The sequence below is a fragment of the Poecile atricapillus genome, chromosome 4 (genome assembly GCF_030490865.1).
Source record: "Poecile atricapillus isolate bPoeAtr1 chromosome 4, bPoeAtr1.hap1, whole genome shotgun sequence".
NCBI lineage: Eukaryota > Metazoa > Chordata > Aves > Passeriformes > Paridae > Poecile > Poecile atricapillus.
The window spans coordinates 47,089,434-47,107,553 of NC_081252.1; the positions used below are offsets into that span (position 1 = coordinate 47,089,434).

The 18,120-nt window shown below is 37.1% G+C and overlaps 1 protein-coding gene across 1 annotated transcript in view; it reads left to right on the plus strand.

Moving 5' to 3' along the window:
• The window catches only part of MTMR7 (myotubularin related protein 7), a 39,947-nt gene that overhangs the window by 12,991 nt on the left and 8,836 nt on the right, over positions 1 to 18,120 (plus strand). The window contains exons 3-7 of the mRNA XM_058837509.1: positions 74 to 236; positions 3,834 to 3,991; positions 5,518 to 5,646; positions 8,477 to 8,611; positions 13,421 to 13,553. Of these exons, the coding sequence (XP_058693492.1) occupies positions 74 to 236; positions 3,834 to 3,991; positions 5,518 to 5,646; positions 8,477 to 8,611; positions 13,421 to 13,553 (718 nt within the window). The remainder of the gene's footprint in view (positions 1 to 73; positions 237 to 3,833; positions 3,992 to 5,517; positions 5,647 to 8,476; positions 8,612 to 13,420; positions 13,554 to 18,120) is intronic.

The window sequence follows — 18,120 nt, forward strand, 5'->3', positions numbered from 1 at the left end:
TGGCACATCATTATAAATAATTACTTTTCTTCTTAAAGATTTGACTAACAAAACTCTTTTCAATTCCCCTCAGGTTCTCCACAGTCAAATTTCCTCTATTGAGAAGCAAGCCACAACTGCCACTGGATGCCCATTACTGATCCGCTGCAAGAACTTCCAGGTCATCCAGCTGGTGATCCCTCAGGAACGAGACTGCCATGACGTTTACATATCTCTGATACGTCTGGCTCGACCAGGTATGGGAAAAAAACAGCACAAAAATCAATCTTCATCTTGAAGAGAGAGAATTTAATGGAAGAAATGTATCTGTGCATCTTTGTCCTTTGCAGGTTAAGAAAAAAAATGTTCAGTGGAGATGTGTTATGAGAGAAATATTGATATAATCATTTGTGGAGCGGTGAAGAAAGCTCATTATAACAAGCAGTTCACTTCATAAAGTATAACATGAACTTCCATTTACTAATACTCTAGGGCATCACCAACCATAAAATATATTATAAAGCTATTTTATGTGCAATTCATTTTCTGGATGACTTGTGTAAATGTAAATTTAGGATAATACTCTAAATTCAGGTAACATTTATGTCCCTGTTGTAACAAAAAGTTTACAATATATTTTGTAGTCCTGTCAAGATTTCCATTTTGACTTTTTGTGCTGTGCAGAAATTCCTTTAAATCAGTGAAAGGTTTTGCAGCAAGTAGTTGTTTTATTTCACTGGGCTGCCTGTGTTTTGACCTATTATTATCTATTATCTTATTGAATATGCCCTCCATGCTTCTGAATTCAGTTCAAGATCCTTTTGAAACCTTTCCCCTTTTCAATGAAAAAACCAAATGTTGTGCCAAAGCCCAACGTTTGATTACCTACATTATAGCTCCTCACTGTGCTCTTCTAAGACCCAACTGACAAAGCTTCTGGACAGTTTATTTTAAACTATGACTTTAGAAATATAACACTAAGTTTTTTTTATTATTAACAGTATGCAAAGAAATTGTCTATTATAGTCTTTACAAAGCTGACAACTGGCTTTAATTTTTTTTTCTTGTCAGGAGAGTATCAATTTTATCTACTGTGTAGAGGGGAAAAAATTGCACAGTCCACCAGCACAGCTACTAAACTTTGTAAAGTACTAGTGGGAGCAGTAATACTATATAACAGCAGAAGTAACTTGGTAAGTAGGTGATGTAGGATGAAAGTAATCAGAGAAGTCTAAAACAATTAGGAATATTCGATCAGTGGTTCTGCAGATGAAAATCTGGATTCATTCCATGTACCTCAGCTGCAAGTACATGTTCATGTATGCTGGAAGGCATGTGATTCTGTAATCCTTTTCCTTGGAGGCAGGAGGAGGTGTGTGTGCTGCTATGCACCAGAATGAGGAAAGGAAGAGTAGCTGAGGACCCTGAATACAAGTTTGGTGACTGACTGCAGTGGACAAGATGGTCTGAGTAAAGAAGATGCAGTAACAGCACTGTAGAATTAGCCCTTTGCATAGTTTAGCTGCACAGTAGTTTTCCTTCTCCAGCAAACTATCAGATTTTTTGAGACAGATATTTGAGACAGGATAAAATCTTGCCTACCTACTCAAAATTAGAAGGCTCTGACTCAAGCTGAGTCATTTGTACCTAGCTGAGTCATTTGTACCTGACAGTGCTCTTCTGTGTCATTTTGTCGGGGCACAAAGCTGTACTTTCTTTAGGTAATATGGTTACTCAGCATTAGAAGGTATGCTTTACTCCATGAGCAGATCATTTGACCTATTCAGGCTCTACTTTCCATTCTCTGCCTCTTCATTCATTCCTGAGAGAAGCTCATGTTGTATACTGGCCTAGCATGTTCTATGCTATTTGATGTCCTAGTTACACTAAAGGTGAAGGTTATGCTTAATTTTATTTTTACTTTTGATAAGATAAATCTGTCATCTGAATTTGGCCTTTCTGCTTAATTAAGCCATTTTGTAAAACAAGCTGACCATAAGATACTACATGTTTAATAGCAGGATTGCAGATGTTTATGGCAAAATTACTGAAAAATTGGGAAAGGTCCTTTAAGTACTGGCAAAGATGTGGTAACTGACCTTTAAGCAACTGATCACTAATACTTGAATATTTTTTTTACTACATACAGATACCATCAAGTGATAATACTTATAATATTGAGGCAGAATTCAGTCATAAATAACCTGGATACATAAGTAGATTTTTAAAGGCTTTCCTTGTTCCTATGGACAGCTGGACCATTGGAAAGAAAATTCAGATGCTTCTGACAACCAAGCAGTGAAAAGAGGAGCTCAAATTGCTACCAAAGGCTCAGCTTGGATTTATGGATTGTGCTAGTTTTTTAAGTTAACAGATAATAAACCAGACTGTGTTACTAATTTGTGCCATGCCAGAAATTTAAAATACACAACACAGAAGGAGTTTAAACTGCTGGAAAATGTGAAAATTGTTCTCTTTTTTTTCTCCCTACTCAAGACTTCATTGATTTTCGGTGTGTTCCTGACAGAGTTAACATGAAGTTTTTTTTCTTTCTCTTCATACTTTTGTGTGTGTTTGTATACAATCAATTCAATTTAATGACATTTAAGAAGGCAAAACTTAACTTATATCAGACCTTTAGAAGACATAATCAAAATAAAAGTAAAGACTTCCTATAGGAAAAGATGGGAGCCTTATTATTATTATTATTGGGGAGGTGTATTTATTATTTTTATATCTGTAATTTCTGTTCAGTGCAGAACACAGGAGTGGTAAGGTTCTGTTATCAGAAAAGCAGTGTAGTATTTAAATTTACTGATTGTAGAGCAGGTATATCAGTGGAGAACTATGAACTCAGAGAGGATTCAGCTTGTGATTTACTTCAGTTCTAAAGTTTAAGATCTATTGATTGGAAAGCTTTAAGGAACTTGGAGCAACAGAATGAAATACACCCTTGTGACATAGTAATATCTAAAGTATCAATGAGAACATTAATTTCAAGTTGTATGCTGGATAGTTGCTCATGTCGGTAATAGCTGGGATTCAATGGCAGTGGTGTCTGGCTGCCACTGGTCACCAGGATTAAGACACTCATTAAATGCAGATATATTCCTAGAATAAGTTAAAAGCTCCGATACCACCAAACTTTCATATACAGTATGTGGTTGAGGGGGACAGGTGGCATAGCTACTTAAACATCTTCATGATAAAATAATTAATTAACACATGCTTATTTTATGCTATTACATCTTGTGTACCTCGAATGCATTTGCTAATAATCCAAGGACAGGATTTTACAGTCCACAAAACTATGATTTCATTGGATCTATTGGAAACCTTCCTAATTAGGGACAAAGACTAGTGAGTTTTTTTAAGTTTTGGAAGAATGTGCTGCACAGTCCATTGTTCATATCTTTTTTCTTTGCCACAGGATAGATGTTATATTAATAAAGGGAATTCTAAACTACCTCTAGATAGCAAATTCTTTTGAAGAAGAAGTGCTTACTCTGGCACTAACTATAACTTTCTTTGGATGAAAGCCTATTGCTGACATTTTGTCTGTGCTGGGAAGGTTTTTACAAATCTACTGAAGACTAGCAGAACAGTGTATTTTAAGTATCACTTCTATTAAGGCACATACATGGTAACATATACAAATAACAAAAGAGCATGTACTTTGAAAGTTTTCCTGACAGTAGATATAAACCAGGATATGTGCTTTTGTGAAGCAAAGTGTACTCTTCGAAAGGAAGCTGCATCAAGGTCAATGCCAAGTTCAGGTTTTGAAGTGTGCCTTCAGGACAAGAAATCTAAAGTAATTTACTCTTTCTGTTTCTTTGTTATTTTTTTCCTAGTGAAATATGAAGAGCTTTATTGCTTTTCCTTCAATCCAAAATTAGATAAAGAAGAACGAGAACAAGGCTGGAAGCTTGTGGACCTCAATGAAGAATACAATCGGATGGGTGTTCCAAACAGCTATTGGCAGATTAGTGATGTAAACAGAGACTACGGAGTGAGTTGCTGTGATTTTTCTGTTACAGGGGCTGTCTGTTCAATAAATCAGCAGCCTGGGTGAGGAGCACCAGCAGTTCCTCTACTATTTCACATAAAATGGCAGACAGAAAGTGAGAGAAAGGATATGTCTTTGTTTAACAGATGTGGAAATGAAGCACAGAAAATAAGTCCACTGTGTTTTAGATGTTAGAGTTCAGCTGCCTGGAAAGAAGTTTAAGTCGTGCCTAAGGTTATGTGTGTGAATAAGAGTTTCCCTGATATGTAGGGCTAAGTAAAATTACTATGTAGTCATTTTAAGAAAAAAAGTGCTCCAGATAGTGAGCTTGGCAACATATTTTCCTCACTGGCTGTTCCCACACTCGTTTTGAGGCATCTGTGATTGACTGTCAGTGTTTTTCACAGTCATTTTATAGGTCATATATCTTCCTAGCTCCCTGCTATCTTACCTCATTCAGTTTTGTACTATAAAAGACCTTAGAATATTAATTAATTGTGAGAAATAATAACCAAGACATTTTTGAAGAAAGTTTGTCCATGCACTCTGTTGCTGGAACATACCCATGTTAAGGAGGGACTGTAACATTCTCAGAGAAGACTGAATGTGCTGTCAGGGTTTGTTTGCTTTTTGTTAAAATGAAAAAATGTGTTAAAATGGAAAAAAAAAGTGTGACCTCTTTTAAGATAAAGTGTAGGAAAAATGTCATCATGAATAAAATCCAGTTCACCACAACAGCAACTGTAACAACAAGCCCTTCCTTTCCTTTCTCCTTCATTACTTATCTCTTGACTCAGAAAATTTCTTCCTGGGCATCCTTCATGCTTTAGTCACCTCAGAAAATCAAAGGGAAATACTGAATATCCTTTTGACCCCAGTCAGAATGCTACAGACAATATCAGGAAAAGGGGTTAAAACAGGATTCCATCTGTAGTCTCACTTTCTTCAGAGGGAATCTGGGGCTTTTTTATCCAGGCCCATTGGGTTCCTCTAAGAAGTGGTCAGGGCTGCTTGCCTTTTGGTAACTTCATTTCGTGTAGCTTAATTTCCTGTCTCCATGTCCCTGTTTTTGTCCTTTTTTTTAATGATCAAATTTTCTGAAGAATTTGGCTATATGGCCCCTCCCATTATTGGCCCCTCCCATGAATGTCTGAGAGCTTCACCCACTCCCATCCTTAGTCCCAAATTCTGCTACAGAGAGTACTGCAATTGTAAATACAACCTCGCTGTACGTAATGATAAATCTTTTCTGGGATGAATATATGTTAAATCTGTCTGTTCTCAACAAGACATGAATTAACACTTGGAAATACAGACCTTCAACCCTTTTGTTTAAGTTTTGCCATCTGTAAGTTAGGATTAATATTTTCCAGCTTCAAAATAATGTTTTGAGCAATGTCAGTGATACGTATGCAATAATAACAGACTATTCCCTGAAGTTTGAGTTCCTTGGTATTTTGTTTTTGCTGTGGAAATTTCTAATGCTACTTGTACTTTGTAGACCAAACAAACAGAGTTTCCTTTCACAGGTCTGTGACTCCTATCCCACAGAGGTCTATGTACCAAAGTCTGCAACTGCACACATCATAGTGGGCAGTTCTAAATTTCGCAGCCGAAGGCGTTTCCCAGCTCTTTCCTACTACTGCAAGGATAACAATGTAAGTGTGAATCTGTAAACTCAAAGTGTTTGCTTATTTTGGCCCTAGAATCACAATTCTTCTAGTAAGGTTTTGCAAGACAAAATCAGTGTTCATTTAATTTTAAATAAAATATTACCATAGGCTGGTTAGTGTGGTTAGTACATTAATAGATATTTAATGCAGACATTTAAACCCAGTTTCATCATCCAGCTAACACAAAAAATACGTGATCTTTGTATCACAAGGAAATGGAGTAGTGCAAGGGCCCTGAGATGCAGGTGGTAGAGTGAAGGCCAGTAGCAGGCAGCTTAGTAGCTGACTGGGAGGAGAACCGAGCAACTTTGGATCTGGTAGCTTGAGAACAAGTTGAGGAGGTGAAAAACTATACTTGCATCATTTAGAGAATCAGGAGCAGCTTTTCAGGAAAAGATCTGTGAAGAGACACAGAAAGGATGGATATCTTATCTACTAAATTTTGGCTGAGATGTTGTGGTTTTGCTGAAGAGAATCTCCTTGTCTGCAAGAGTGAGGAGTTCCACCTTCTCCTCTCCATAGCAAACATTCTCAGGGCTGACTGAGCAAAGAACTGCTCCCCTTGTTTGTAGCCTTTTGGAAAAAAACCCTGTATCTAGACTATTTGCATTTCAGTTTCTGGCAGCTGAGGTGAGCAAGGAGACCCTTGGACTGAAGGACCACCCAAATTGTGTGCTTTTACATTAGTATGCCAGCCCCTTAGGGACTGTCTTAGCTTAGCTGTCATTACCAATTAGGAGAATGGTAATTTGTACTCTCAAAGGATCTGTGTGACTCCTGCTTCAGTCCAGAGTGGCATTGAGAGGTTTTCCCTAGTGCTGGGGACGGTCAGGACCTTCCAAGAGACAGAGCTACTCTGGGTTTACAAGGAATCTGTGTTGTTTGCCACGCAGGATGAGACATACTTCTGCAAAATGTCACAAGCACAAATCATAAGCTACAATTTCCATGGAAATCTTGCCTTTTCAGCAGCCCTTATCATAGATTTAAGCTTCAGAAGAAAGGAATGAGACATTATTTTAACTCCTTTACCCTGCATTTCATCAAAGCATTGCTTCCATAAAGATCTATGAATTTTACAAGGAAGTGGAGAATAGGAAGATTTAAATAGTAAACACAATCTCTGCATAAATTACATATTATTTTAAACATTTTGTGAAGGTCATATTTTTCAGAGTTATTCACTTTGCATGATCAACTATGTCCAAATATAGATACCTAGGATTCAAAACACTTGGACATTTCCAAATCTCAGTGAAAGAAAAGGTCTCAGGGTCAGGTAGATTACAATATATAGTAATTCCGTTGGATGAGTTTCGTGTTTCAGCCTGAATGTTTTCCCTGCTGTGGTTGAAGTTCAGGTTAACGTAAAAAATACCAGGATCTGAGGTACTGTGTTTACTCCTGGATCCTTTATAGTATAAAGAGCTAGGAAAAGCAGTGTTGCAGGAAATACCTCCTTGTGAGTTTGGGGGTTGCCATGAGTTGCCAGTAAACAGAGTAATGGAAAGGAAAGGGTTAAGATTTAACAGCAGTTTGGGAAGAGCCTGGTGCATGTGGAGGAGACAGGTACCACTCATTCAGTCTTTCATAGACAGAACTTTCACATTGCTCCTTTGTCTTGATAAATTCAGTGGTGATGTGACACCTCCATATCTTACACAGTCTGTGTGAATAGGATAAGATCAAAGTCTGGAACTATCTGTTCAGCTTATGCAATAGCATGTAATAAATTACTGGAATATGTGCTGTTCAGAAGACTAAACTAATTAACAAGAACCTGTTTGGAAAACCATTAATGAAGTATGAACAGGGTCTCACACAATTCTGGGTTTCTCTCTTAAAGACCTCTACTTTACTAACTACTGATAGTGCAAAGATGTAACTGAAGAAATAACATCCTTTCTCACAGTAATAAATAATCTGTAGGTCAGTCTGTTGTGGCAAGTTATGTGACCTTCAGCAGGCAGATTCTCTTCATGCTTGTACTCAGTGCTTAGAAGATTCATATATGATCCCCTTGCTTTCTATAAATCTAGCTGTCCTCTGCCTAGCAAAAATAAAAATCTCCCTGCCCACCCATCTCACATTTTGTTTCTTCTTTCCTGGTTTAATCTGGAAAGAAGGTGATCTTGATGGGTCTGTGGAGAAACTCTCTTGCCTCCTTCAGTAGCCCTGTTTAATACAAGTACTGCAGGAGTCTGACCCACTTCTTATGCAATGAGGTCTTTTTCCAACAGCAGTATTAAAAGTACACACTCATTGGTGATCTGGTTGCATGTTATACATTTTTGTTTCCTGGACTCATGCTGTCAGGCTGTTTAGTAAAGCAGGCACTGGTGTAGGTTGACTGTAATTAGTCTTGTACCTGGTAAGTGTGAGTGCAAAGGACCTTCTTTATGTTGTATCAATGTTCTCATGATTTCAAGGCTGTACTCATCCTCAGGATACCACCTTTTGGGAGTTATTCCACATTAGGGAAATACAATACTTAAAATAGCTCTAAAATTTGGATCCAAGACTAGACTTGGGCCAATAGGGTTGTATTGCTTTAATGCTTCCTTGCCTTTTTAAAAATAATGCATTTATTAACATGTAATTAAAAATAATGCATTTATTAACATGTAATTAAAAATAATGCATTTATTAATATGTCATTAGTTTTATCATTCTGCCTTTCTCATGTAATTGTATAATTTCTCATGTAACATCTATGTAAACATCTAATGATCTGGTTTTGTAAATGCTTCTGGATGCTAAATAATTTCTACTTTATAATTATGTTAGGTGTTTTTGTTTGTCTGCTTTTCTGCAGGCCTCCATATGTAGAAGCAGCCAGCCTTTATCTGGCTTTAGTGCTCGATGCCTTGAGGATGAGCAGATGCTCCAGGCCATTAGAAAAGCCAATCCAGGAAGTGATTTCATATATGTTGTTGACACTCGGCCCAAAGTAAGTATATTAAATTTTTTACATATAGCAAGACTGAGCCTGGGTTGAATGCATTATGGAAGATACACAACCTAAGTGACTGATCAAGTCACTTCTGATTCTAGCTTCACCTGTGTAACTCCACAGGTACATGAGGATTTATCAGGGGAATCTTAACTAGGAACCTTGACCACATTATTATCTTTGAGAGAATTCTCTCCTTAACACTGAACCTTTCCCTTTTCTTGTTCTTAGCAAAATATCAAGATACAGAAAAGTAAATAACATGTAATTGTAACTGTTTACACACACAAAGGAGCTATCAAGTAAGTAAATTTCTGATGAGACTGGCAAAAAATAATTCCCATTATAAGACTTATTTTTTGTAATGTTTGTAATGTTGCAAACCTCTGTCTGGTTATACTGTAATTTTCCATGCATGATTTCTCCTGGAAGTGAGAAAATTCCAATGACCTCTGCACAAGGCAAGTTACTGAGATCACAGAAAAGGACGAGACCTTTAAATATCTCCAGTAGCAGAATGTCTTTGGTGGTTTTAAGAGACAATCTGAAATATGATAAATAGTGACATCAGATGCCATATCTATAACTGATTAAAAACCTCTGGCCAAGATAAAATCTTTAGAAAAAAATATGCTATGGAGAAATATAGAAACTCAATAATGACCTAGAAAAGGTTGGAAGTTAAAAAAACATCGTGTCCAAGTTTTCATGCAAGGAAACAGCTCAAGATGATAAAGAATAGATAGACTACAGTGTCTGAAGGTGAGAGTAGGGATATGTTCTTTCTTATACCATCAGCAATTTTCCTCTTGAAGTTATCAAAGCCTCTGAAGAAAAGAAACTAAAGAGGCAAAGCTCCACAAAATCTCTTGTAGGTACAGGATTAGCTATAGCATGGGAAAAGGAAAAATGAGAATAAATGTTTGAGGGAAATGAACAAGGAATCTGTTTCATTATCCTGAGATCAGAAGACAGGGTCTGAAAGGGCAAGGTGGGTGAAACTGAGAAACATGAGAAATGGAGTGAGGAAGGGCAAACCTGGCAGAGCTGGAGCAGATGCATGGTTGGTGACTGAAGGCATGGACATTGGTGGGAAGGTGCTGGGAGTGCTCACAGCTCTAATGGGAGGCCGTAGCCAGAATATGAAGGCCTTGGCAAGTCTCAATGACCCAAGTCACACCAAGGGCTGTGTAATCTGGTAACTACTTTGACCTTCAGTTCCCCTTTTTTGTTGGGAAGACGAGGATGCTACCAGCTTACTTGTGGTCCTGAAGCAAGTGAATTGTGATGAGCACTAGGAAAGGATTGGTACCGTTGTGTTCATATGGGCATTAGAGATGAAGTACAGATCTAGCTGCCTAAATAAACCTTGTTTACAGATTTTATGTGTAGTAATAGTTACAGCTTGTTTTCTGTCTGATGGTATTAGTACTCTTCCTCATTTAAGGCAGTCTTTGACTGCCTTAAATAGGATTTATTGCTAATGACTTATTGACCTGGCTATTAATAATGTTTACTAGATAGTAACAGAAAGGAGCCATCCTTTAATTTTTTTCTGGCAAATTACTTTGAGACTTCTGTGTGCAGTGAAAAAAGCCCATACTTTGTGGAGGGTGTGGAGAGACTGAATTAGGCTCATTCAACAATGATTGCCAGCATATTTCCAGCAATGCTGGCTTCTTCAGGAGCCAGTCAGGAACTGAAGACTGTTTCCACTTAACTGTTTTGTGATAAAAGGTTTTGATGTAATTTTTATACCAGATTCCTACTTCTCTCTGTGCAGCAAAAATGGACAGATCTACAAAGCTCCTGTGATCCCAGATGCCAAATTTGTTACAATTTTGCACCTGATAATACATTTATAAATGTAGAGCATATAACAATGGATAGATGTCAGTGGAAGCAGTTCCTTGCATTTCTCAGGGAAAGTTTAACAAATGTAGAGAGAAGATATCAAGTCTGGTAGAAGGCTTCCCATAGGTGGCTAAAAAACTATTTGCCTCATTTCTCATAAGAACCAGGTTCTTGCAAAGATCATGAATGTTGATGGATCCTTCAGTTCAACATTCCCAAGGGCTCTTGCCTCATTGTGCTTGATAATTTTCAAAACAAAAGGTTTGTCTGTGGAAGAAAGCTTTGTTTCCTCTTCATTTGGATATATCAGGATGATCACATGCAACTTTACTTAAGCCACTGTCATTCCTCTGTGTAATCACAAAAGAAGCTAATGTAGACTTACTGTTTATGACTAAAACACATTAGTTCTATAATCTTTATAACAAGACTTGACTTGGTTATCTTCCAGATTAAAGAAAATGCCAGGAAATCTTGCAAGTGGGGTATTTTACCTTTACAGGCTATATCCTCATATTCACTGAGATTAATCAGGAACAAGCACAATTTAGATTGCTTCACAACAACTACTTTAAGAACAACAGATGGAATTTTGGTAGATGATGTGGAAAACTTGTTAGTAAATATTGTGGCAGCTGCAAAGTTTGGGAACTGACAGTATTTAAAATAAATGAGTGTAAGAAAGCCTTGAAAAATTAACCTTGTATTTATTTACTTTCAAAGAGTACTATTTCAGATTGCCCTTTAAGAAAGGATATTTGTGATAAAATTGCTCTGCTGCAGGAACAAGCAGGAACAATACCACATAATGGTATTTATGTGCTGAGTACTAGGTTAGTTAGAGGATAGATGTTTTTCATTGAAGTTTCAGAGGTTTGTGGTGGCTGAGACTCATGTGTACAGATCTTTCTTTCTGAAGCTATAGGCTACTGCAGAGAGAGACTGCCTCTTTTTGTTTATACAAGAACACTGATGTCAACTTCAAAAGAGAAAGATTAGGATTCAGTAGATAATTTATATCTTTGTAGCAAGTCACACAGAGAACTCTGTCCTTAGTTGACATGCTGTTCACAGGCTGTATCTTTTTTTTTTGTTGTCCGTTGATAGTCAAAATATCAGTAGTCTGCTGGTTGATAGACAAGAATGGAGCGTCTTGTTTGTGCTCTTTCCCAAATTGCATACTACAAGTTAAAAGAAATTTTGCCCAAGATTCTTATAAATCAAAAATGTTGGTGATTTTCCCAGGTTCCTATCCAGAGTGTGGTTCCTTCTGTTGCATCACAAAATTCATGCAATGTTTCAATTCCTAATGGTGGTCCACAAATGTAACTTTTTAGCAATTTCCTTTGAAAGTTAAGATACCAGGTTTGGTCCTTGGAAACCTATTTTGACATATAACATACAAAAGCTGAGCTTGTTCACCTTGGTTGGAGGGAAGATGGCATCAGACAGTCAGTCCCCAGTTGTGTGTATGGGCTCCAAATTAAAACTGAATATTGGGAGTATGTGTGTTTGGGGTGGAAGAGGTCAGAAAAAGAGACATTCTTGTATATCCCATGATGCCATTAGCTCAGCACTAAAATATATTATTGTGAGTTTCAGATGTGACCACAGAATCAGTGAATCAATAGTACTGCCTGCACTATTGGGAAATAAACTGGAGACAGAGTTATCTGCATAGCCTCTTGTGCCCTAGGCAATGCATAAGAGAGACTTCTTTTGCTTTTTCATGAGCATTGGCTCTCACTGAAATGAAGATGAGTCAGTTTTTGTCCAATGGATGCCTCATGAAGTCTACATCCGTCATTATTTATTTCTTAAATCTTTCCTGAGCAGAAGCTGTGAGTTGTGCTTGGAGGCATGGAGGTTCTGCCACTTGAGCTGCTTCGTCACTCTCAGAGCCTTCATATTTCTTGGGAAGTTTGAAGGTCCCTCAGCCCTAGAGCATAAATTTCACACAAAAGTGTTGACTTTATGAAAAAATAAAATTTCTTTCCATTGCACAGTGAGATTTTTCTGTAGGAAATTTAGAAATAAAAGTAGATAGGTACTTGATAAAAGAATAATTTAGTTTAAAAGACTTATAAAAGAAAAATTACTTAATTATTTTTTACCATTTCTAGTTTTCAGCCCAAAAATCAAAATTTGGCATAAGGAGCTTGGCAAACAGTTTTCCTTCCCACCCAAGGGTTCTGAAAGGGGGGGAATATAAACATTAACCCCACCCTTAATTTTGTGCTTGAGAAAACTGAACTAAAGAAACTTTCCCATGCCAGGAAACAAGTAACAGATTTGAAGACAAAACTTAGAATTGAAAGTATTTTTGCTGGAGCACAGCAACTCCTTTGATAGCAGTGCATTGCAGATGAAAGTATTTGCGGTAATGTTGTCAATTCAAATATTTTGTAGTCTCACATCACAAGAGCCAAGTTAGTATAAAATTAGGAAAAACTACTCCAGCTTCATTATTGCAAGCTTCATAGAAGTAAGCTGTATCAGCTTTTGGATGATTTGAGCAATAAGATACAGTAACATGGGCAGCACTACAGCTTGCACATGCTATGAGCCAGCGGCACGGCAGATGAGACACTGCCATCTCCTGGGTACATTCCGCCAGTAAACATAATGCTGATCCAGTATAAAATCAAAGCAGCCCTTTAAAATCAAAACCTTTATGCTCTTGCTGGGGAATCCTGCCTAAGATGTGGGGGTTGTGTGCTTAACCTCACTAATGAAGTTTCTCTCGAGGTGTGTGAAAGAGGGATATCAGAGTCAGCAGCCCAGTGCCCTGTTAACAGATCCCCAATTCATAGCGCCTTGTGTTGACACTGTGACAAATGCTCCCTATTTGTGCCTGACTTAAACCCCTCTGATTTATTGCTATAGTCCACAAGGTTTGTTTTGAAAAGGTTCTGCTACTGGTTTTCATCCAATTTTCCCTATCTGTTTCAGCTCAACGCAATGGCAAACAGAGCGGCAGGGAAGGGATACGAAAATGAAGACAACTACTCCAACATCAAGTTTCAATTCATAGGCATTGAGAACATCCATGTTATGAGAAATAGTCTGCAGAAGATGCTTGAAGGTAATATTCCTCTTCATTGGAAACTAGAGGAAATAATTGATTCTTCTGTCAAAGAAATCAGAACAATTGCTCTGAAATCAGCAGCAGTGAAAAGGAGTATGAAAAATAATCTTTACCTGTTGCAGCTGCATGCAGCTGCCTGCTGGCTAATGGGACTTGTGCAATGGAGCAGAATGGCAAATACTGGTTGGTGATTTCTTAATTGTGAAAACACCTTGTTTCCTGGCTGAAATCCAGATATCATTTAATGATAAAATTAATTTTAATTCCATGCACCTTACTGCTACTATGTATTTATTTTAAATTTACATTTTGATGGCGAAATGAAAAAAAAATCCCTTATAGCTGACTAGTGGAAAATACAGATTGTTTTTTTTTTTTAAAACTCAGAAAAACTATGGTGTGGTTTTCCTATAAGGTAATCAAGCATTTTAGACTGTGAATTTTAACAGAAATTTAGTCATGCCCTGTAAAGAACATATCACATCAGGTCACGTAATGAAATTCACAGTCAATGGGTGTAACAATTCTTCACCTTCAATATCCTATGGAAAGTAATAACAATTGCCTTATAAATACTTAGCAGTATATAAACCAGCAAAGCTGTTCTGCCATTTCATATTTGCAGTACATAACTGTTTAGAGGTCATCTGGGAGAAGAGGAAGGATAAATAAGCCATCCTTGGCCCTCAATGGCTTGTTGAATTTTAGCAAGCAAATAGGAAATAGTGCTCACTCCACCATGTCTCCATATTTACTTCATGTACATCAACAACTTCCATCACCTCCCAGATCAGTTTATCTATCTTACTCTTGATTTCATGCTCTGCCCATGTGCTTTTACTCTTCATCTGTCTCCCATCGAGTGCATGAAAAAGTAAATTTGAAATCTAAGAAAGGCTTAAATTTTCCATGAGAGGGAAGTCATGCTCTATTTTCAAATTAGAGCATTTTATGGAAACCAGCATTAAAATGTGATGGAGGTAAAACATCCCCTCTCTTCATGAGAGTTTTCTTTGTCTAAGGGTCTCAGGTGGGAAAAGAGAAGGATATTTTGTTCAATAGGAATTCTTGTTTGGCTAGGAGAGAGGCTGGGTGAGTAAACAGGTCCCTTTATTTGTTCAACTCAAGACTATCAAAGTTAAAATTGTAAACAACTGGTCAGGCTGCATGGGAAATGCTGTGTATAATTTTTGAGCCAAAAGTTCACAAGACCAGCCCATGGCCCAAACTTGCATGTAACAAGGTAATTTCTAATGTGTTCAAACCTTCAGGCTGCTTGGTGGGCACAAATTCTTAGCATCTATTTTCGAATAAACCATATGGTTAAAACATCTGCTTTTTTACTGGGTTTTATATTTGCTGTGTTGAAATCTCTCATGTAGCAACTTGACTGATAAGATTAGATAGAAATCAGAGAAGTTAAGAAATTTTTAAAAGAAAAATCTTATGACTTTTAGTGTACTAGGACTTTCCTTATGTAAGATGCTGTGTAGTTTTTCCATCTGTATGTGTCTTTTCCTCTGTTTTTCTGGTGACCTTTTACCTGACTTGAGGATACAGAGACCTAGAACCAAAAAGGCTGTCAAAAATGATGGTAACACACATTTAATATGGCTTTAAATTTTTATCAATGAGTATCTCGATAGTATATCAATAATTAGCAATTATTGATGTATTATCAATATCAATATAAAATATATAAATAATTAAAAGAATACATAAATAGGATAGCAATATCACTGTACCTCTGTGAATCTTAAGTAAAACATCACTACTCTTCACAGAATGTGTCTGCTGCTCATGATCTGTTGTTGTTTAGGATTTTGTAAGGGGCATAAAAACCTTTGAAAAGACAAATGAGGCTGATGAAAACTGATTTTAGTTAAATGTGAGCTGTACTGTTGCTTGGAAGTATACAGCAGGAAAAGAGGACATCAAGATATAGTTGGACAGATGTGTTGCTAAAATGCAAGGCAAGTTTAATTCAATTTACTGGTGCTAAGCAGAAGTGAAGAGCAAAGGATCTTCACATGCCAGACTGCAGATTATTTTCAATATACAATTTTACATAACTTCCAATGCTGAGAAAATTTGAAAAAATGTATTATTCAGTTTTCCATTAGAAAATGCACTTACATTAGGAATGTATTCATTTCAATTATTTTCTGGGAAAAATCTGAGGAAATAAATTTATACTTAGAAAAATATCAGTATTTTATTTGAGTAGGTAAAAAATTGTTACAGCTTTGTGATTTTACTGAATTTATTTCAAGCTGTTTTATCTTATTTTAATGTATATTTACCCTGGTATAATATTGATTTTTGGCAAATTATACCAGCATTACAAAATGATGAAATTTTTAGAATAAGATTTTTCAGAATATGCAAAAAATGTTGAGATTTGACTGTGCTGTGGAAGTAAAATGCATTTCAGCATGATGGAATTTCCTTTCAGAGATAAAAAATATTTTCCTTTACTGCCTTTAGGATATGTGGATCTTTATTTTTCTCCATTTATAGATGGGTCTATGTGAAGAACCTTGAGATAATTCTGATTCTGTGCACAAACCTCCTTGAAATAATTTTTAACATTAGAAGGACATTACACAGTGACTTTTCTTGATAAAGATCCAAGGTCTGCCTGAGGGTGCTGTTGGCATTTGGAGTGGGGTGGGCTGTGCTGCACATCCAGGGGCCAGCTGAGAGCTGACTCCTGCGTGTTGCACACTGAGCTGATGGCCTCACATGCTCCCTCTCTGTATTTAAACAGCAAATATGAGCTTCTCCTCCCCTCATAGCAGGAGCAGCACTTGCTGATGTAGGAGCAGCCCTCTGATCCTTGGACTTCTGTGACAGATCAGCCAGTAAGAAAACCTGTGGGTTTGGCCCACAGTAACTCTTCCTTCCTCTACTTATGGCTGTCCTGCCAGAAATGGGGGGACTAGTCCAGCATTTTCTGGTGGAAGAGCCACTTTCCAACTCATGTCCTGTTTCTTCCTCCCATCCTGAGACATGGGCACATTGCTGGAATAATCAGAGCTCTGCCCGTTGGCTCTTGATTTTCCTGTGCATACACTGTTCATGGAGCAGGCCATATTTCTCAAGGATTTTGGTACCTTTTCTGATGAGATGGAAATGCCTTTCCCGCTCAGAATAAGCCTCATAATTGAGTTCATAATTGAACTCAGTATTAATGTCCAGATCAGTTGCCAAAGTCATGTGAAATATACAGTGTATGCATTTAGGACAGTATGAACTTTGCTCAGTGAAGTGGTCAGTAAATATTGACTCCAATTTGGGAGTGGGAATGAGCAAAGCACTTTTTCAGCCTTACCTTGGGCTTTTGTAAACAGAGACAGCAGCTTCAGCCAGAATTCAGCCACTAATTGGTCATGTTTCCATCTGCACAGGAGCATTAATCATGTGAAAAGCTGTTTGCTTTCAGTGCTGCTATCTCTGCATCTTTATAAATATCCTGCAAAAATTACTTTAAAAATAACCATCTGGAAGGGGCCTTACATATAAACATTGCATTCATACAGACACATTAGGCCATTTTGCTTCTAAGCTAAATGGAGTTAGGACAGTCAGATTGTACAGATATGGTAAAAATTCTGACTTTACCTTGTAAAATTAAATTTCAATTACACTGAAGGAAAATAAAGCTATGCCAGGGGCCATAATAGCCAAAAATAACGGAGTCTTTTAAGATTTTCAGACTGCAAGAGACCTAGTAAGACATTAGTAATTGACAGATCATACATTAACTCAGTAAAAGCCATTATGTTTTTCACTGTACTCTGAAAATTAATTTCACTGGCTAATATATTTTCCTTAAAAGACAGTATAACTCTACATGGATCAAAATAAAGATGTAGTCTATTTATGGGGTGAATTTAGTATCTCACTGTTGAAAATTGTACCAAATTTAATTGAGTATTTGTTCATCTGGATTGAGATACCTGATTTTGATTCTGATTGTTTTTTTTTTCTTCTGATGCCACAAACTCTTTAATATTAAATAACAGACACTTGGATACAGCAGAATAGAAACGTAGAGTAAAAACCAAGAGATTATTACTTTTTTCTTCAAATGTGGCATAGAGCCTGGAAGATTTTCAGGAAAATATTTTCCTTGATGTATTATGTCTTGTCCTCACCATCAGAATACTTTTTGACTCCAAGTGAAACTTTAATAAGGTTTAATTCAGGGATGGAGAACTGTGGAGTGAGCAACTTTAACTCATCTGCCATCATCTGTGGTGATACTGGGAGTGGGAGGCAGTGGCACTATTTAGATGTTTGTCTGCCTGTCCAGCAGCAGAAATCAAATGCTTTCCGTTCCCAAGCCTTCATCATTAAATGTATGAGCTCCTCCCAGGGGTCTGAAAACTTCACTCCAAACACAATCTTGGATAATACGTGCTTCACAGAAGGATGGATTTAGATTTGTTTGCAATAGGCTTTATGACAGCTTCTCTTTTTAAATTAAATCAACATATTGGGTGAAATTTGACCTAGACCCATTTCTTAACTATATGTGTTTCTCAAAGGTTATGTTTGA